The sequence below is a fragment of the Lytechinus variegatus genome, chromosome 2 (genome assembly GCF_018143015.1).
Source record: "Lytechinus variegatus isolate NC3 chromosome 2, Lvar_3.0, whole genome shotgun sequence".
Lineage (NCBI taxonomy): Eukaryota > Metazoa > Echinodermata > Echinoidea > Temnopleuroida > Toxopneustidae > Lytechinus > Lytechinus variegatus.
In genome coordinates, this window is record NC_054741.1 from 6247666 (window position 1) to 6270651 (window position 22986).

A 22986-nucleotide genomic window follows, 5' to 3' on the forward strand; every position below is an offset into this window, starting at 1 on the left:
CAAACATTCTTTTACATTATGAGGGGGGAAAAGGACATTTTAAATTTCATATACTTAGATAAAACAGGAATAGCGTTTCGTGGAACTTATTTTTGCAATAAAGAGCAACAATGAATGGCATGCTTTCTAATGGTTGTGTTTTCTCCAAATAAACCAGCACATGGTATTAGTCAACATGACAAATAACACAATCAAGGGGTACACCAGACTGAAAATTATAATAGCTAAAAAAAGAAGAGAAAATTTAATTAGCAAAACACTGATAATTCCATCAATATCTGATAAAGAACAAGTTTGGCAATATTTTGTTCATGCATGCTATCAAGAATATGCAATACATGAAAGATGGCTGATGTCATGTCCCCACTTTCCTCTTTCTCATAACATGAAATCATTAATTTTTTCACAAATGACTTTGTGTGATATTGTAAAAAATAAGATTCAGAAATGAATATCTTTCACGGTAAAATCAGCAGTCATTCCTACTTGTCACTTTCGAAGAAAATATTTGAAAAAGAAACATGTTATAAAATACAAAAGAATAAGTGAGTGGATGACATCAGCTTGCTCGTTGCATAAGCACAAGGACAGGCATAGAACTGCTCTAATGAAATAATGGAAAACTGACATACTTTGATGTAATTTTCAGTGTTAATTATCTTTGTTCAAATCACAAAATAATTTTAACCTGGTGTACCCCTTAATATAATTTCTCTTCGCAAAAGCAATATTCGTGTATTTGTCTGTGACATTAGGTTTGTTTGAAGTTTAGGGCAAAATCAGCAGTTTAAACCATGGAAGAATATAAATACCTATGATTGCTTCTTTCATCACTTTTGAGTTTGTGATTTTTTTTTTTGGGGGGGGAAGGGGGTAAACATGTAAACAAATTCAGAGACAACATAATGATAAGTTCATAAATTTTATTATGAAAACTGCATTATTCCATGCAGGTACATATGAATACTGCTTACATGCATGTTAAATTACCTATTCCTAAGAAGGAACTCACCATAATTTACACTACTACACAATTACATACAGGGATGTCTATTTGCATGGATCAATAAATTGAGAAAATCAACTAGAGTTGGCATTTTCCTACACACCCAATAAAACAGATTTCTTTGGAATAAAAAAAAAATGAACGTTGGAAAGGGAAAACCTAGTTTTTATCTGAGAAATTGCATCTATGAAGGATAAAACAAAACATGTATATGCCATGTATGTACTTCATCAATTCACTGCAATATTACCCAAATTGCTTCCATCTATCAAAGACCTAAAAAATGCATGCACAGGGTGTTGGGAGCGCCCATACCAACAAATTTTCTTTTCAACACCAATGTCTTGAAAGTTTGGACAAATTGCCTTTCTACCCAAGAAGAAAATAAATATTAGCATTTAACTCACTAAAACCAAAAAAGGGAGCTGTTTTTGCCAAACATTTTTCGGCCTTATTTAAATGGGGACATAAGACTACATGTACGTACTTGAGTTTGTCATACAAAGAATGTGCATTTCCTGTGCCTCATCTATTCATACTACATTATTGTTGAATTGTATTGTATTTGAATTAAAAATGAATAGTTGGATTTTTTTCATCAGGAGAATATAACTACAAAAGCTGCAAACAGTTGCAGGTTCTCTCTGCATTTTGCAATCTATCACAACATGTATGGAAATTTTTGATATTCATGAACACTGTGAAATTGGATATTTCACTGATTTTCACATTCTGTTACAGAGTGACTATATGTTTTTGTTCCATAAGGGATTACCTGACTTGAGGGAAACAAAATATATCTTCTTACATGATCTTGTTGATATTCTCACTGCAGTTAATAAAAAAAATTATAATGAAGTCATATAAAAGCGTAGTTGTCACTTCCATATTGATCTTTTTTAAATATTTGAAATCAATGTTCATACAATAAGATAGACAAGAGGCAAACCAATATCCTTTACAAATGAAGTCTCAAATTTAAAGCTGACAGACAATAGACATACATGTAGCTGCTACTTCTTCTGAGAATTGAGAGATTTCAGGTTAAAATCTACAAAAACAAAAATATGTGTACCTAGAAATAATTTCATTCAGCTAAAATCAGGAGTCAATTACAATCAGAAATGAACTCAATTTTATTCCTTGGGGGTGATTGCCCCCCCCCCCCATTAGTACACCATTCAACATGTGACTCACACACACATACTTGACCAGTGTTAATTCAGCATATCATATAGTTTTACTTTCATGAAACAAAAAGTCCAACATCTGCTTTTTAAATAATCATGAAAGTGATAACTAATCAAACATACATACGTACATTGAACACCCAGGAAGAGGCAACACAATTACCTTTTCATAAAAATATATCAGAATTAGCATTTCATGACATCCAAGATAAGACTGAATCAGCCGTCCCAGGTGATACTGTTCCATAAAGCTGTTCATAAAGTTATGAACGACTTTACGCATTCATATGTAAGGTTTGCTACATTGGGATGCAGCATTTAGTAGAAAGGGTCAACGATCATGCATTAAGCCATTTGAAACTTACATGTACATGTACAAACGGCTTTATTAAACAAGCACAATAGCGAAGTTCATGCTGAGGGACCAAGTATCTTTTGAAAACTTTCTGGCAAAGATTTGCTTGATGAGCTTCATAGTTACCAGTAATATGGCCTACTCAAAGCATCATTTCGTAGACAAGAGACGTGAAAAATTTCTGGCATGACTTGGCCCTAACCCAAGAAAATACACAAATACAATATAATAGCTGTTGGTGGAGGTGATCAGACATACTTATGATTTCAGAGGCAGTCTGGATGTACATGTAGCTGCCTTTCTGAAAAGAAGCCTTGGAAAGATAAGAAATGGATGGCAGATAAGAAAGGGTTTTGCTCATGCTTCATGTTCATATAGTCTCAGTGTTTCATTTTCTGAGCATGTGGCGATCCATTCAGGCAGCTATACATGTAAGGTAACCAGTGACCTAAAAATTAAACTTACTTCTAAATCTGCATTCAAGAGATGTCTTAGGATTACATATTTGTAACATATGGACTCCAGTATCTCACTCCTACATCTCATCCCAGTGATCCCAATCATCCCACTATACAAGTTCAGTGAGACAAAACTGAATTCAAATTTTCACTGAATTAAATATAATCTGTCTAGTTCAAGTTATCTCCAAAACAAAACAATTATTGGTTGCTCAATGCTACCGTCTGTCCATGGAAAACGGTTTTGCAAGTTGTTGCCTGAATTTCTCATCCTGGTCAAGTTGATATTGATCGGGATGCCAAAGACTACACAGAACCCTTTCTATTGCTAATGAAGAAACTGTATGAGAGGCCAGCAGTCTACCATTGACCATCATGGCATCCAGTAAATCTTCTAATGTTAGCGTCTTGTTCATGGGGGCCATGCCACCGGTAGCGAGTCTATAAACGGCCTTCTGCTCGACTTCATCCACTCCGAGCTTACTTACGATATTAGAGCTTGGCGAGTCCGTAGAAGACTGGACATCAGCCTTGTTTTCTCTTTCTCTTGCTTGCGGCGTTGTTTCAGTGAAATATTGACCATTGGCATGCTTGAAGCACCCATCCCGGATCTCGTAGGCAGACTGTCTTGAAAGCATTGCACTGATAATACTTTTGAGGGTGTGTTGGATAGCATGGAGGATAAGAGGAACAGTGGAATCTGTGACACCCTCCAGGCCCCATTCCCAGGTCGTCACAAACACTCTTCCATGAAGCATTTCAGCATCTGGTAGGCAAGCTGCCTTGGTACAGAAATCAACTTTATCGTTGGCTACAGGCTTCGACACTTCGATTGGTAGATACTGCATAGGATCACTGGGCATGAAGCGATTCTCAAAAGTGGCTCTCACAACAGCTTTCTTCTTCTTGGTGCTCTTTGTCTTCTTCGCCACTTTGCTTGGTGCTGGAGTTGGTGGCGTAACAGCGGAAGTTGCTCCTTTACCTGCATTGGAGTCTAGGATGAAGTTGGCAGTTTGGCACTTTGTAAAGATAGCAACCATAAACTCATTGTGCAGGTGGACATTCCTCTCTGTCAGCAATCGTATGGCTTCATTGTCAAATTCATCTTTGTCTACTTTCTGACGATACCACTGTTTCATCACCATCCAGTAAGCAGGAAGGTTATCACCAAGCGCCTCCTCTAATTTTTTCCTGGCTTGCTTCAGCTCTGCATTCACTGCATTCATTGCCATGGTGTTTTCTTGGCATATCCAATCCCCCTGTATACAGAAAATAAAGAGAGGACTTAACTTGAATTTTTTGGTAAGGCCACTTGTGTTGTTAAGAATTTCTTGTGAAATTTGTGACTTCATGCAACATCGCAGAGCACTTTGTGAGGGTTTATTTTAAATTGGTCTAATGTCAATTCATCCAATCCCCAACTCGTCTACTATTATTTGGTCTATCGTCAGTTCTTCCTTATCCACATAGTCACACTGCCATTTCGTCCGCTCACCATTTTGTCTAATAATCAGTTGGTCCAAAAGTCATTCAGTCCTTATAACATTTGGTCCCATTGGACTCTGTATTAATTGGGCAAAATTAATTAAAGGGGTATAAGACCAACTGGTTATGAGACGAAAAGGTCATATAGGCTGCAGTAAATCTCTAAATGCAGAGAAAACCCACAGCTCTTTGGAATTCTGGGGTAATACTAGCTTTAATTTCGTATTATCCTGTAATAATATGAGCATACTTTAAAAATTATGGCACAGGAAATACTATTTTGATTTGCATGATAAATTGAGTGCGTAGCTTTAGCCTTGACCCCTTCTTCATCGCGCATAGAAATCAAGGTGTTCGAAAAACACGGCCGGATTTTCATTATAGTGAGGTTCGTAATATTTTCTTTTTGGAATAAGGATCTTTAGAATATTTACCAAAAATTAGTAAAAGATGATGTGCTCAAATATTAAAATTGGCATCTAGTTTTTATCATTTGTAAACAAAGTGCATGCCATAGCTTTAGGTCCCCCCATCATATCATTTCCGACATTCCTACAAAATAATATTAATTTCATTTTTAAACAAGAAATCAATAAAAAAAGAAAAAAAATATAAGGACGGGGGAAAATTACTGGCTAGATCTACAGAGCTACCAAGTATTTTGGACTCTTGTTCATCCCCTCAAATCTCTGTCTCACGCTCACGCAACTATCACAGCCTATCCCCATATACATTGTACACAATGTCTGTGATCTCACTCAGATTCACAGAAAATCTCACGCATAGCTGGTCTTTGAACTTGGCATCTCTGGATCTACTGCATCTTGTTTTCTTTGTTTTTCACCGAAGCGACAATACGAATATCCATCAATGTCCATCGTAAATTAAAATAAATAAAAAAGTGATTTGAATGTCATTTTTCTTTAATTAAATTTAATATAATTTGTGACGTGATTCGGCCGGTGTGAAACTGCATTAGCGCCCGACGCTCCAGTCCAAGCTACACTAGGCAAGGCGGCCAGGCCTAGTAGTACAGACTATATATAGGCTACAGTACCGGTAGGTCACTATGTAAACGGCGCCGTACGGATACGGCAGGCCACCGGTACGGTACGCGTACGTACGGTACCGATAACTTCTAGTTCTAATAATACCATCTAGGCTATGCGCCTATTCTAAATCTTCTAAGCTCAGCGCAGCGGCATTTCAGCTCAGTCATGTCAGTAGAGTATTTAAAAGCCCGGTTCTATCTTTCAAGAAAATAATGTCCCACGAAAATAATACAGAGGACCTGCTTTTACTTCTTAGTCAGGAAATCAATGGCAAAAATAATCATTCTAACAGAAATACGGTAAATATAGAATACTTTACCAGAGAAACTGACAGTCAGTCAATGCAGTTTACGTACCATCATACCTGGTATAGTGTATGTAATATTGCCAATCGAAAATGGAAATAAAGTAACTTCCACTGCCACACTTTTTTGTGGGTTAATGCCCAGGGTACCGTAGGCCTAGATAGGAACCCACACCGGCCCACACCCATCCAAAAAAAAAACAACGAAGATTAATTAAGAAAGAAAGAAAGAAAGAACTCGGAGAAAGAAAGAAATGAATAGATTAGATAGATAGATAGATAGATATATAGATAGATAGATAGGGATAGATAGATAGATAGATAGACGGACGGACGGACGGATCGACGGACGGATCGACGGACGGACATGCAGACAGACAGACAGACAGACAGATCGATAGATAGATAGATTGATTGATGAATAAATAGATAAACAAGCACATTAAAAAATAATAACAATAATGAACTAAATGTATAAAGAAAGAGACACAATTAACATAACAAAATTATAAAACATATTAAATAATAATAATACCAACATGCTTATATCACTGCCAAAAGCGTCCTTATGCGCTTCATTGGATATTATTACCCTGGCTTTTTTATTGCCGAAGGTAATGACGCCATGGCTGGGATAGTGGGATTCGAACCCACGACCCTCTGTTTCAAAGTTCGAAGACTAATCCCCTGGCCACAACGCTCCACATTATATGATGACTAAATTTTGCATGACCACATTACATGATGACTAGCTATATTTTGCTTGGTATTTGCAAATATACCCGCAAATATAAAAGGATCAAAACCAAATTAATATAGTAAACCAATCTTTTGTCAGAATTATTTATTTCTTATCAACTTGCTCTTGAATTTCTTCGAAAAGCATATCTTCATGATTAAAAGCGTAAAAGCGTATCATTCAGGACAGGAGAGGTGGTGACTCATCTTTCCTGTGAACTTTTTTTTTTACCTTTTTCCAAACTGAAAGATAATGACTCACTGTTTCAATAATCAAATTACGTACCCCGCAGCCCCCCCCCCCAAAAAAAAAAGAAAGCAAATTAATAAGGCAGCAACTGCATGAAAATATAAGCCCCCACTGCATGGCCAATTTGTCTTTATGTGCGCCAGTTTAATTGGATTAGAATTAGAGAGTGACAGTACGGTGACGGAAAGTTGTTTTGCCAAGTTCCCACCGCGCGGGAGATGATCAACAAAACAATTAACAGAATCAGATACATTTAGTCCATAACGAAAGTCTGCAGGGTCGGGCAAAAGAAGGGGCAAAGTGCATTTTTCATCCCCCATGCACCCGGCCACCCCCCCCCCCAAAAAAAAAAAGAGGGGAGCTAGAAAAAAGAAAAAAAAACCCGATAATCTTATAATGTTCACCTAGTTCGAAACAGCTTGGCATATATTGCACATGCAGCACAGGGCGGGGTGGCGATCCTCGTGGGGGCGGCAGGGCAATGCCCCCATTTTTTTAATCTAAAAAAAGTGCCCCTGTTTACCCAATTAAGAAAAAAATCCCCTTAAATGTGTTCATCAAGCATGCTAAGAAAACTAAGCGTAAAAGCTAATTGTATCTTGCAAAGATCCCCTCTTTCATTTTTTTTTTGTTATTTCCCTTTCCCCTGTTTTTGTTTGATCTCCTGTATCCCTTTCCCTTATTCTCCCTTTTCCTGATTTGCAGGGCCGGGGCATTCATCCCGCCCACTAGATCCGCCACGTATGAAATAAATTTGCCGACAGACTACTCGTGGTGCCCTAAATTTGGTTTCACCCATTATGGAATTATTTCCCCCGATCAGCCGCTCAAAATTGATTTTTGTTTGTTTCTTTGAAGGGGTAGACCTAAAGCAGTACCAGCCCTAGCTATGTGAGATATTTTTTTTTTTAGATTTCATGTATTTTGTCCTGAAAATGGAACATTCAATCTGGGCAATGTTTGTGATCCTGCACGAGATGCAACCGCGAGGCGCGCGGTATAGCCAGATCGAAAAGGGACCTGCAGTTACAGCCCTGAAGACAAAAGTGGAAAGTGGGGTTGACTGATTACCTAACTTTGGCTCGTCATATCGCTGTCATATAAAAAGTTTCAAAGTTTGGGGCAACGCGCAGGGTAGGATTGGGTAAAACGTACAAAGGCCCTTTTTCATTTTCTTCTGATCCCAATTAATAGTTTTCTTGAAAATGGAGCTCAGAGAATTTTTGTGTGAAAGTCCGTTTTACCTCATTGGCTTGGTAATTGGGACCCAGGTATATATATGGACAAAACAGACCACTTTGCATGATCCGTATCACCGTCCTGCATGGATTTCAAAAGTTCCTCGTTGATCTCAGTGAATAATCTCTAGGCATTGTACAAAAAGGTCATTCACTCAAATTGCTATGCACTGCATTGTGCAATTAATATTTTCAGTGGCGTACCGTTGGTCACAGCATGGGGGGGGGGGCAGCAGCAAAAACTTGAGTCACTAATGCCATGGTCACATTTGTTCTACGGCGGTCTTACGGCGAGTCGAAAACAGCCGTTTTAACATTTTTTGTCCAACTACATATAGGTAGTTTGAATCAAAATTGATAAAACGGCTGTTTTCGACTCGCCGTACGGCCGCCGTAGAACAAATGTGACCGTGGCATTAGTGAGCGCGCGAATCGCGCTCACACTATGAGATCCCCGGCCAAAATCTCTCCATACTCTCTCGTTATTAACTCATCAATGTCACGAATGGCCTCCAATTCGACTAATTTTCTACTTGGCCAAAATCACTCGTTTTTATCTCGTCAGGGTGAAAGGGGGTAGTTGTAAAAAAGTTGGAAAAAGGATATATTTGAGATTTTTCATACATCGTTGAGCCAATGGCGAAGGTCAGAGAACTTCAATTCCTCTCAAATTTTGACAACGGTCGTAAACCATTGCTGAATCACTAGAAACCGTCCCGATTTAATGTCCCTTTTTACGAGCGGCCGAAGGGCGCTCACTCCCCAGATAGGTCATCAAATAGTCTGTATATTCATACATTGGATTGGATATGATAATGGCATCGACCAACATGGCCAGCATTTTCTATTCTGCAAGTAATATAGTTAATGAATTAACAATGAAATGAATCAATGTATCATATACTTTAATTCATTTTTCCACCAACACCATTGTTTATTGTTTTTTATCTGACATTCCCACCAATTTGGTCTGGACAAACAACTGTACGTAGACTATGAAGTCTGGCCCCGATATAAACAGAAGGTCATTGGTCTGGGTGAAGTATAGAAATTAGCTAATCATGATTATTTCCCTATCTCATTTACATGATATCGACTAAACATGTAAAAAAATGAATAGAGTATGAAATTTCATGTTAAAACAAACTTTAAACGAAGGAAATTGATGCACGAGAAGTCGACTTTCTGCACATGGAACATAGCCTCATGTCAAGACTTTTGGTATCGGTTTATTATTTTGTTCTTTTGGTGGCAGCCCCATAATAAGGCTATTTCTGCTGCCTTCTGAGCTGTCTCCTCATTTCACAAATCATTTCGATTTCTTGTGTATCTCTCGCATGAAGAAATATTAAGCTTACCAACTAAAACTTTTAAAGCAATTTCCGCCAACATCTAAATAATTCTGGCACTATGGTGGTTGTAGCAGGGTTTTTTTTTTCAATAAACCTCGCCTGAATTGAATTAAATCAGTGGCGTAATGACCCCCCCCCCAAAAAAAAATAATAATAATAATAAATGAGGGAGCTGTATAGCTTTTCGGGTATATTTATGAAAAAGATTTCAACATTTCAAAATAAATTTACGATATTGTGATAAATGTTGGCATAATACTCAAATAATAAATTTGACACTTCTCTATTTTTTCATTCTTAATCGTGATTTTAATTTCTTTTGGGGTGGGGGGTAAAGCGCCCCAAGTAGGGGGGGGGGGCATCTGTGCGCCACTGAAATGATAAAGCTTTAAGTTGAGCTCCCCCACCAAACTTCGAGGAAAAGGGGCCCAACTGCATAAGGCTCTAAAATACCATAAACACGATTCCACCTATTATAATGATCATGGTACTGCATCCGTATTCATTGAAAATATTACGCAAGCTTTGTTTTCAAGAAAAAAAAATAATAAAAATGATTTTTAAATCATTAAATAATTGATTTACTTATTTATTCAATCATTTATCTATTTTCATGTACAATGAAAATGTTCAGGACAGGCCTAACGGAAGAGCTGTTTTGATTAAATGCAGAGACGCAGTCATGTGAAAATTACATTTATTTCTTGACGTTTGTTTAGAGAACCTCTATTCGTATGCTTATAGTATGCAAATATATTTGTTTCAGGAAGGATTTCCCTTAAATTAATACAATATTAGGTCTATAGGATATATATATATAGGTATATTCTCAAGCATCAATGCGCTCCGCTGGTCATGCATTCTATATTTGTACAGGTCTAGAATTCACTGTTAGAAAAAATAGAAGAAGTTCCTGCAGCAGAGTCTCGAGAACATCTTACCGAATTGCGTAATCTTACAGGAAATTGGTATTTGATGTATGGAATCTTACAAATTTCCTTGAATAAAACACCCTTTTCCCCCTTTTTAAACAGACCTGTTCTGTTAAATTGCAGAAAAATACTTGTTTTATGAATTTACAGAATGATTATTACGCAATTCGGTAAGATTACAGGTGTTCTCGAGACTCTGCTGCAGGAACTTCTTTTATTTTTTCTAACAGTGTTCGTATACATTAAATTGTCATCGCCATGAGAGTCATGTACAGACGCTGGCGCAAAAGCATATTGAAATTCCTCAGTTTATTTTTTCATTGGGTAACTCCCGCCACCACTTATGGCAGTTACACTATAAGGGCGAAATTTTGAGTTATTGTATATCCTTGGTTTCGCCATGGACACATCCGTTGAGAATACACGCATGTATGTGAAAGAGGATAGAGAAAGTGAGAGATGCGTGATTGATTCAATCCATATGTTGGCATTTCATTGTAAGTTTGTGCTCCAACTCTTGGAGCTTGGAGTGTGGTAATATCTGTTAATAGCTCTATGGTAATATTGATAGAGAAAGTCATTAAACTTCTGTTTATTCTAGTGTAGATCTAAACACTTCGTTTTGTCCAATATAAAACAGATAGACAAACAATCAAAGTATAGACACACTGGCGTGAATGTAAGCGGTGGTGTCATACCCTGTCATCTTTGTGGAGGCGGATGATATTTTTTACAAAAAAAAGTCCTATCCCATACTGCAAGGCAATCAAGAGTGTATGATGAGATTACATTGATCAAATCAACCCGTTAATGACACATTACGTTTGGACAATATTTCCCATATAATTATCTTTGCAAAGTATCCAATATATAATGGTGACTGCATCATTTTTTAATATAAGTTTAAAATCTGTCCTATAAATTTTTATTTTTATTTTAATCATCCTGCTATTTCCACGTATTTATATAAGCCTGTTGTGGCCTGTGGTGGATTATAATTATTTCATAAGGCATCCTAGATAATGACAACAACCAATTTGACCAGCAATAACTATTCTGAAATTAAATATGCAGTTTTTAAATTAGCAATTAAATGAAGCAAAGTGTAATAAATATAACACCAACGCCATTGTTTTTGTTTTGTTTAACTGACATTCCCTCCCGACTGGTCTGGACAAACAAGAGCAACTGAAATCTGGTCCAAATAGAAGGTCATTGGACTAGGTGAAGTACAGATGGCTAATCTATTTCCATTGCTCATTTACACGATTTCGAAAAAAAATATGCAAAAATGAATAAAATATGAAATTTTATGTTTAGATAAACTTTGAACAAGAAAATTGACAAGTAAGCTTTTCTCCACATTGAGCATAGCCTCATGCCAATACATTTGATATAGATTCATTATTTTGTTCTTTTGGTGGCAGCACCAATAAGGCTTCTCTGTATTCTATGCCTTCTCCTCGTTTATAGTATTAAGCAAACATATTCGTTTTTATTCATTTTTATCTATATTTTCAATTGCACACATTTTATCTCTCTTCTTGATCATTTACTATTGTGAATATAAATCATTTTTAATTCTCAATTCATTTTTCAATGGGTACTCCAATCTGAACAATATTTACATCTAAATGAATAGAGTATAATTCACAGAGCAAAATGCTGAAAATTTAATCAAAATCGGATTAGGAATAACGAAGCGATTGAATTTCAAGTTTTATCAATATTTTGTGAAAATAGTTATCTGCACGTTTAATATTCATTAGGTGGGCTGATGATGTCACATCCCCATTGTCTTTTTTTAAACGTTATTACATTAAATCAATACGTGTAAATGATGTGTTTCCCTTTTAATGAAATCAGTTGAAGCAATGAATATCTGATGCACTTAATATGTTGTCAATGCATTTTTTTTCAGTTCTTGCTTGAAAAAGAATGTAAAAAGCTAATTTCATATAATTAAATACAAAAGAACAAGTGGAGATATGACTTCACCTTGCTCACTGAATATTCATAAAGACATGCCTAGAACTGTTTCACCAAAATAATTCAAATCTTTAAAATGCCGAAACTATTCCTTATCCCATTCGGATCCAATGTATTGTTTGCCTGATTTTTATTTATCTCTTTAAATTATATTATTTTCAGCCCGGCTGGAGTACCCCTTTAATTGAATTGAATAAGTGGCATAATGAGCCATTTTTTTGTAAGGGCTGGATATTATACTATAGTAAAGTATTTATTTTCCGTATATTAAAAAAATGCAAAACGGATGGATAGCCCATTTTCAGTTTAGTCTACATGACTATACTGTTCTTTCATGGGTCCATATATACAAATAAAAAAGTAAACACATATAGAACAGTGTACAATAGGTACAATGATTCAAAATGAATATGTAATTATTGGAAACTGTCATCATAACACACAATTCTGGTGCACGCATACAATTTTAAGAGGACAAACAATATAAGAGTGTAAAAATATTGAAAGGAATTCAGCATAAAACTACAGATTGCATTGAGACAACATATATATATATATATATAAAAACATGTATATACACTAATTGGAATCATATGAGGGGTAAAATATAAAAAGTGAAAAGGATCATGGCTTATTAGACAACATTTATGAAAAGTTGTCAGCGTGCAAGCAAAAATTCTGACATAAGTATTATGATAAATTTTGACATATTCAGAAAATGTATTTCACCTTTCTCTCTTTTCAATTTCTTTTTTTCTTGGTCGTGATTTTTTTAGTCAGGAGCAAGCGCCCCAAGGCTAAGTTCTCCATATGCACGCCACTGAGTTGAATAAAGTTTATGTTGACTCCCCGCCCCCCCCCCCCCCCCGCCTTCATGGAAAAGGGACCAACGCTCAAAAACATCAAAATGATGAATCCTCCTGATATCATACTGCTCGCGCATATTCATTCATTCATTCATTCAATTGTATTTACTCTTATTTACAATGGCAATTTACAGGATTTATTAGGCAACAGGCCTAATAAACGAGCTGCTTTAATTTATGAGACGCCAATCATGTGAAAATTAAATTATTATGTTGACGTATGTTTCGAAAACACATGCATGTATATATTGTATGTGGTTATAATATTAAAATTTACTTTTCCTTCGGGACGAATACAATTTATAGGGAAAAGGTATACTCACAAACATCCACGTGTTCTGCTGGTCATTCATGCTACTGGTGGACAATTCGTCGCCATGATATATATCACAATATTAATGTACAGAAGCCTGCGCGAAAGCATATTCCCTCAGAGTTTCCCAGTGAGATAGTTCCCGCCACCACTGACAGTCACGTTACGCGCGAAAGTTATATCCGCGCATCCCGGGGTTATATCCCTGGGTGAACCCAGCTGGGTTCACCGTATAAAATACACACATACATGTGTTTAGAGGATGGAGAGCCAGAGAGAGAGAAAGCATGATGGATTGTTCAATGAAAATATTAATCCATATATTGTTCACATTATTGTAAGTTTGTGCCAGATGATCCAACCATCTTGGAGGATGGCAATATCCATATAGAGGAAAGTCATTCGTCTATAGATCTGGACGTCTTTATTTTGTCCAATATATGGTCCACGGTATGACCATAGACCAATAAATCATAATACAAATGTTCATTTCATCTACTTCAGACCTTGTAGTTTGAGCTAGGGGTTAAACCCTTGACCCATGGAGCTATTAGCCCCATTCTCAACCACTGCCAGGAGGACTGGACATGACTTGTGTCATGCAGAACATGGATATATAACTTCCACATCCAAGTAGGCAATATATGCAAGCATTGCCCGCCAGTAATAGTATTTTCATTAGAGATAATCAATACGCACCTTGTGAAGAGAAATGTACTTAAAAGAAAAAATATTAATTGATTAATGTTCAAATAATAACGCGTGAATTCATAATTTAATGCACTCAAAATGTTTTATTTTGCCTATTATTTTGCATTCTAAAAACGAAAAGTTCCTCTGCGGTCTTTCCGCTTTTGCAGTCAATCATGATATAATATTTTTTTTTGTTTCTAATTCATTTTATCTCGATTTTTAAGTATACATATTTTTTTTTTATTTATTGTGAATATCAATCATTTCAGATTCTCATTATTCATATGTTACTGTGTACATAATATTGTGCACAATTAAGTCTATGACCGCAATGTTTCTTATTATCATTAACGGCTCCGTATATGAACTGTATGATTTCATTAACTTTAATAATATAACTTTGATCATGAACCGAACCATCCTGACATTCACTGGCGTGGATGTTAGCGGTGTGTGTGGAAGCGAGTGACATATTCTTTTCATCTTTTTTTTAATACTTCAAAACAGTTAAGTGTATATATATGATCAATGTCATTAATGAAACACTTATACGATAGGACAACAACATTTCCGACATATCTCTACAATTTTATTCATTTTATAGGGTAATTACATCATCTCTGCATAGTTTTAAAGATTGTTCAAACTCTGTCCTTTTCGCAATATTTTCCTTTTCATTTTAATCATCGTGATATTTCCAAGTTTTTTGTTTGAAGTTGTGGCCTGTAATGGCATAATCATTTCATAAGACATCCCTATACCCGATAACCATCGTCTAAATATCTCACCTCTAAAAAGTTAGGAAACTAGTTTTCATTTCAATTTTAGTTTTATTTTATTGTTCACATGGAAATTTGTTCTGCTCATTATATTAACATTTGTAATAATTACCTAATACTTAAATGATTCGACTTCAAAGAGCAATTTGTTTTTGTTTTTTATCCTTATTTGCCAACTGTGATGTGACAACTAATTTATATTTCGTTTTCCTATTCTTATTAGAGTTCAAGTCCACCTCAGAGCAATGTTGATTTGAATCAATAGAGAAAGATCAGACAAGCACAATGCTGAAAATGTTATCAAAATCGGATGTAAAATAAGAAAGTAATGACATTTCAAAGTTTCGCTTATTTTTAACAAAATAGTTATATGAACGAGCCAGTTACATCCAAACATGCCAAATGAGAGAGTCGATGATGTCACTCACCCACTATTTATTTATTTTATTTTATTGTTTGAATTATACAATATTTCACTTTTTAAGAATTTGACGATTAGGACCTCCTTACCTGACGCACACAATGTTAAAATAATGGAACTCCACGTGTTCAGGTAGGAATAAAACTTCATTCACATGACAATGATGAGAAAATAAAAAATATTTCATATTTCATATAACAAAATACAAAAGAAATAGTGAGTGAGTGATGTCATCAGTTCTTTATTTGCTTACCGACCGAGATGTGCATATAGGCCTAACTGATTTGTAAAATGAAGCGAAACTTTAAAATGTCATAACTTTCTTATTACATCCGATTTTGATCAAATATTCAGTGTTATGTTTGTTGAATTTTTTCTCTTTTTATTCAAATCAAGTTTTTGTTGGGGTGGACTTGTCCTTTAAGTTTTCGTTCTTCTTGCACTTACTTTCTTCTGTAATAATATGCACATTACTTTCTAAGCAATCTTCAAGGCTCACTCACTACGCTCGCTTACATACCCCTTGAACGACGTTTTAGATACTATTCTGCCTTTAGCTGCTAAAGATCTAATTTCCATAGCAATAGCCATCTGGAAAAAAAAATCGAGAGAGGCCTTATCTGTTAACACGATATTAAATTCAGAAATGGTAGTATTATTGTTCACGGAGCCCCATATGCGTGTGATAAATACTGTAAACTACACTTGAAATATGGTTTGGACATCATAATTCTGTCCTTTGATGTAGTAATAATTGAAAACTGTTTCACTCGCCTAGTTCCCACATTGATTTATATCATTTACGCCATCAAATAAATAAAGGCACAATCTATCTGGGTCGAGGGGGGGGAGGAAACTTTCCATCTCCTGCGATCAAACGAAGTCGGGAAACTCTTTCATGAAATTTGTAGACGTGTTTCGTAAACAATAAAATCTTGCTAGAAGTCAGTGCTAACAATAATGGAACCCCGCCTTGACCCCCTGACCCATGGTCTGCACGCTTTATGGTAGGTCTAGTATTAATAGCTCTATGGTCTGAGGCATTTATACTTTCTGGCAGGAGACGATTTTTTTACATGCTATACATGCATGGAGGGAAGGAGAGGGGGTGCAAATGGAGCTTCAAAGCTTACCACTTAATATTATACATCTCTTTCGGAACATAGCCCCTTGATTGTTATACCAGTGAGAAGAAAACAAAATAAAAAGAAAGTTGCATAACATACGAGAGAGGCAAAATAATTTTTCTATTAAAAAAATACTCCCTGCTAACATAAATAATTGTTTATAGCCTAAATGATTCGTAAAAAATATTTTTAGCCAACACGCCAAATTTAGACTCTAAAATAGTATATTTTGCTTTAGAATTCAAGGATGAGACCCCCCCCCCCCCACTTCGGATCGTCGGGTGTGCCAAAAATGTGGCAGCCAAAAGGCATATGCAGCGTGCAACGATCTTTGGTCGATATCATGGTGCGTGTGCTTATCTGATTTATTTTTACACGAGTCATGGCAGGCATGACTTTAAAGGTATTGTTTAACTTTGTGAGCAGCCGATTTAAAAAATTCTCAAACCAAGATGAAACATGTGTACAAGTGCATGTATTAGAACTAATAAACCCTGAAATCAACCATTATTGAGAATGAAAAGCTAATACTACAAGGCAAACCCCGATTTTGTAAATAGGCGTCTTATAGACGCCTAAATAGTACACATAAGTGTATGGGATGAAATTAAGATGGTGTTTCCGGTCACTTTATATTTCAATTTTTGAAGCACTAAATAATTATTTTCAAACGCAATTTTTTCTGGGCTTCATTTTTGTAACATATCACAGACACAGGTGACAAGTGTGACCTTCTAGCTCAGATTTTTTAAAAGTCAAACCAATGTTAACCAATCACTTTAACATAGGGGCAATGATTTTCTTTTCTTCAGCTGATTTTGTTTTCTGTTATCTTGTCAATTACAGCTGAGATTCCGAAAAAAATATACGGTAATCAAATGTAGACCGTGAGTGTAACCCCGGGGAGTGTAACCCATCAGTATGTCAGTGATCTTATAAATTTGCAAGGAATCCTGTCCTCCTAGCGCCGAACAGTATTGGATTAAACGAAATAATTAGAAGTACAGCAATCACACCACATTGGTTTGCATAGCTTAATACAGTTAGCATTTAAAAACAATCAACAGGAACCATGATCGTAATATTAAGGCTGTGTGAAACATTTTAAGCCAGAATACTATATTTCCTACGTTTTTCAGTTTCATTTTTCATCAAAGCTATAAACGTTGCATCGATATTTTTTGTTGCTTCCCAAACTTTCTGTTGGCCAAGAATTATTCATTATCGTCACAGTTATTATCATTGTGTTGTTGAATAACTATCATTGTTTTCTCGTACAAGATATATTATTCCAGAGGTCTTTTTTTAATTTACTTAATCTACTGATGGGTTACTTTTCTGTACATTGTTAATCCATAGATCTGTAATTAAACTTTTATAAAGGTGCACCCCCGCACGGACCTCAACATTTCTTAACTACAAAATATGAAGACTGGATTCCCCTTAAGCCCGCGGTGCAAAACGATTCGTAGCGATCCGAAAAGCAAATAAATTGTAATAACATTTGATGCAAATTTTATTAACATTACATCTAATAAAATCTTAGCGTTCATAGTAGTGGTAATGAAATCGAAATTCAATCTTGTTCGAGCCTTTGTGTACGAGAACAAATTTATTTTGATAATGAAATTCATCCCTATAACCTCTAAATTATTGATTGTCCTACATAGTAAAAAAAATATATACAATGCTGTTTACTATACGAACCTTACAGTAATTGTGTAAAATGATTAAACAAGGGTTAGTGTTTTACTCTTAAGCAACAAAGTTTAATTTTCAATATCTTATCTTCAATAAATTAAACAGGATTGTTTAAATGGTTAAACAAATACTGCAAGGTTCATATAGTAAACAGCGTTGCATAAAGTCTTAAAACATACCCTTGTTTACTTTTGATAAATTTTCAATTTGATAATGTTCTAATAGCGTCCCTTTTCCTTTTGCACAAGTTTTCCTACTACATGTATAAAGATTCTGGAAACACACATTTTAAATTACTAAATATTATATCGAGCCTCGAGGAAAACGAGGCTGTTGCTAAAATCAAATGATAAGCTATGTACATTAGTTTCATGTCAAAGTTTTGTGAGTGCAGTGAGTGCCATTTCGGGAAAAAAATGTGCCCTTAACCCTCCCCCTTTTCAACTTCGCTCCACCACCCCTGGAATTCTGTGAGCTCTTATTAAGCCATACGGGCCAAATATGACTTTCCTTGTCTGATGACAGTTCACCGTTGATTTCCTTCAATTTAAAGGTACACATATGCAAAATGTTAGGAAAAATACTGTCCACACAAAAATTGATTTGAAATTTTTATCCAACTCTGGGTAGTTTTCAAACAAAGCACACATTATTGGTTTAAAACTACCCAGAATTTGATAAAGTTTTAACCAATTGTTGTGTGGACTGTATGTTGCCAAACAGTTTTGAGAGTGGGTTTTACAACACTTCTCAAACGCATGGTTTGACCGATGTAGATTACTGAAATTAAATTGTTAAATGCTGTAATTTGAATTAAATCATCTTGATCCATATCCCGTTATTGTATACCAATGCAGATTTTCTCTTGAATATGATCGACTGTATTTTGTTTAAATAATAATAATAACACATTGATATAAAGTCATTTTATATATACTATTTAATTTGTATTCAACTTTGATCCTGCCTCATTTAAACTATGGTATAACAGCATGGGGGAATTGTGCTGACTGCCTCCTGAACAGAATTTTACTTTTGCAGAAAAAGGCTATTCGTATTATTTGTCATGCTGATTTTCGTTCACACACTGACGAACTTTTCTATAAATATAATATTTTAAAGATTGGTGACTTGTATACAATCTCGGAAAACTCATGTATAGTTTAGATAAAAATGAACTTCCAAATATTTTTTATTCCATGTTTACTAAAAATGTCGATATTCATCATTATCCTACTAGGTCTGCCGGGCTCTTTCATCCACCAAGAGCTAGAACAATCCTCTTGAATAAAACATTTATTTTTACAGGTATCAAACTATGGAACTCCCTTATAGAATCATTACGTAACAAACCAACACATTTAAGTTTCGGTCGAGGGTTGAAGAAAATTTTTATCCTTCAGTATAAACCCCAGAACTCAAACATTTCTGTGTAAGCAGCTACCACCTCTTTTGTTCTTCTTCCCTTCTTATTTTCTTCCTTCTTATCTCTCTCCCTCTCCTCTCACATTTCTTTTTTCTCTCTCTCTTCCTGTCATCTTTATGTCTAGTTCTATTGCTTTTATAATCTTTCTGTCCGTCTATGTTTTGTAGTGTGTTTTGTTATGTTTCTTTTCCTTTTTTCTGCTGTCTTGTCCTGTTTTGTTTTTGTTTGTGTGTGTGTGTGCCATTTTGTTTCTTTTCCTTTTTTTTGCTGTCTTGTCCTGTTCTGTTTTGTTTTTTGTTTGTGTGTGTGCCGTTTTTGTTTTTGTCTTTGTTTTGTTTTTAGTATTCGTCCTCTCTTGTCCAAGTGATTGTCTGTTCAAACACTCCTGAACTTAGGTTTTTTTATTTATACAGCAGGGGCACGATATAACATTTTTTCTGTTAATTGTAACTTATTTAGTAAACATAAAAAGCTTGACCCCACTGGTATTCTTTTTCATTGTACAAACCTTTTTAATTTACGAATTGAATTTCATCGATCAAATATATACTTTAACTATTTATTGCAGGGAACCCATACTAACAAGCTTTGCTTTCCAGTGGGTTCCCTTTTTTCATTTCTGTATATGATATTTTTGTGTTATGCTTTACATTGTAACTTTTGTTAAATTTGGAATGAAAAAGAATAAATGCAATCAATCAATCATTTTTCGGTGCTCTTCCCACCAATTATTACCACTGCAACTTGGCTGTTATAGAGCTGTGGGATAACTTTGTATTCTTGATATTAAACAGATCATACTGGTGGAATTTTTTTAAAAATATATCTTACCAACCACCAACAAATACAAATTTCACAAATACAAATTCAATTTAAAAGGCTTCGGTTCATAAATAACTCCATCTGTATGGTGATGTGTTGTTCTAATAGGGAATACACGACTATGTTTGTGTTCTCTTTAATCCGTTTCAATTATGCAAATTAACTTTTAATGGATGTCATGTAAATTGTATAATATCCAGTTATCTCTATAATTCATATAAACAATCTTCACTTGATTTTTCTGTAAAATGTGCAAAGAATTCTAAATCATGTCAAGCCTGGCAATTCCAGCCTGCTGCTTCTACGGCTACGCCTGACACATCCCGCCTTGAGTTCCGGGGGAATTACAGTCCGGGTCGGGCATCATTCCTGCTGGATATTTTGAAAGATTTTATGCCATACGTAATATTTATGTTTTCTCCTTGTTTTCGATAAGATCCGTATGATTGTCCCGTTTAACAATATAATCAAATGTCATTTCAACAGAGTTTTCGTTAAATTTGCTCCTCTGAAATTACATGCAACATGTTTGGGCCTATAAAATGAGGTCATTTTGAAAGCTGTAAAGAAAATCAACCTTTCTCCAGCTTCTTAATCAAAGCACTCGCTATTCGATAAAAAGAAATTTTACAAGGCTGATTTTTTTCATGCTGACTGATTAGACATATCAATAATTTATTTCATTATTTGCATGATTTTATTTGCATTTGATGATTTTTAAACAAATATTTCTGTTTTGAAATTTTACGCCCTCTATGGTTGAACATTGATTCAGTATGAATATTATAGAATTATTGTAACAGTTTTCTTTCTTAAAATAGTTTAAAAGTAACATGATTTTATACCATAATACAATGATATTATAGTGCATTCCTTTCCCATCTTTTTAAGACTGGATTCAATGTATAAAAACTTCTGAAATATGGTCATTTTGTGATGTTTGAAGTCAAAAGGCCGACTTTTTTCAATTACATTATGCATGTACTGGTAAAAGGGCGAATGGGATGTTTTTCCTTGTCTGATTATACTTCACTGTTGCTTTCTTTAAATTTACAGGTTCACACATGTACTGTAGTATAAACTTCTCAAACACACCCATGCATCAAACCAAAGTTTGACAGACTTCCCAAATGAAATTGTAAAATGCTATCATTATTTTGAATAAAAGTTAATAATCTTGATCCATATCCCCGTTATGGCATCGACCAGATCTTCTTTTGAATAGGACTGTATTTTTTATAATAATAACTAAAAATACACTCTTAAACTGTTGGGTAACAAACTGTCCACACAACAATTATTAAAAAAACCAAATTCTGGGTAATTTTCAACCAGTACTGTAGTTTCACCCAAAGCACACATTATTGGTTTAAAACTACACAAAATTGAATTTTTTTTTAAACCAATTATCGTTGTGTGGACAGCATGTTGCCAAACATTCTAGGAGTGTGGGAAACATTCTAAATATCATATATTGCCAACCACCAAGAATGTTTGACAACTGTTCGCTATTCAGGAACACCTTTCACAAATACAAATTTAATTTAAAAGACTTTGGTTCATTTAAAATAACTCCATCTGTATGACTGAATCTCTGATATATCGAGATCTTACATCAATACATTTATATATCATATACATTATATAGACATCTGTTTTATTTCTTAGATAGCCCTTAGCCTACACTTTGAGAACCACCTAAATGGAAGGGTCACGGTGATGTGTTGTTCTGATAGGGAATTACACGACTATGTTTGTGTTCTCTTGAATCTGTTTCAATGAATATGCAAATTAACTTTTAATGGATGACATGTAAATTGTATAATATTCAGTTATCTCTATAATTCATATAAACAATCTTCACTTGATTTTTCTGTAAAATGTGCAAAGAATTCTAAATCATGTCAAGCCTGGCAATTCCAGCCTGCTGCTTCTACGGCTACGCCTGACACATCCCGCCTTGAGTTCCGGGGGAATTACAGTCCGGGTCGGGCATCATTCCTGCTGGATATTTTGAAAGATTTTATGCCATACGTAATATTTATGTTTTCTCCTTGTTTTCGATAAGATCCGTATGATTGTCCCGTTTAACAATATAATCAAATGTCATTTCAGCAGGGTTTTCGTTAAATTTACTCCTCTGAAATTACATGCAACATATCCAGGCCTGTATGAAAATGAGGTTATTTGAAAGCTGTAAGAAAATTAACCTTTCTCCAGCTTCTTATAACAAAGTATTCGCTATTCGATAAAAACAAATCGTGCAAGGTTGATTTGTTATTCTTATTGATTAGACAAATCAATAAATTATTTCATAATTTGTATGATTTTATTTGCATTTACTGATTTTTAAACAAATATGTCTGTTTTGAAATTTTACACATTCTATGGTTAAACATTGATTCAGTATGAATAAAATTGAAAGTAATATGCCTTTATACCATAATGCAATGATATTATAGTGTATTCCTTTTCCATCTTTTTAAGAC

At 35.0% G+C, this 22986-nt stretch overlaps 1 protein-coding gene across 1 annotated transcript; it reads right to left on the reverse strand.

The window, feature by feature from the left end:
- Window positions 1-909: 909 nt before the first annotated feature.
- Window positions 910-5939, reverse strand: LOC121407162 (transcriptional adapter 1-like). The gene is made up of 2 exons (XM_041598107.1): window positions 5866-5939; window positions 910-4268 (listed from the first exon to the last, which is right to left on the reverse strand). The coding sequence occupies exon 2, from the start codon at window positions 4239-4241 to the stop codon at window positions 3228-3230; it is 1014 nt and encodes a 337-aa protein (XP_041454041.1). The 5' UTR covers window positions 4242-4268; window positions 5866-5939; the 3' UTR covers window positions 910-3227.
- Window positions 5940-22986: the final 17047 nt, after the last annotated feature.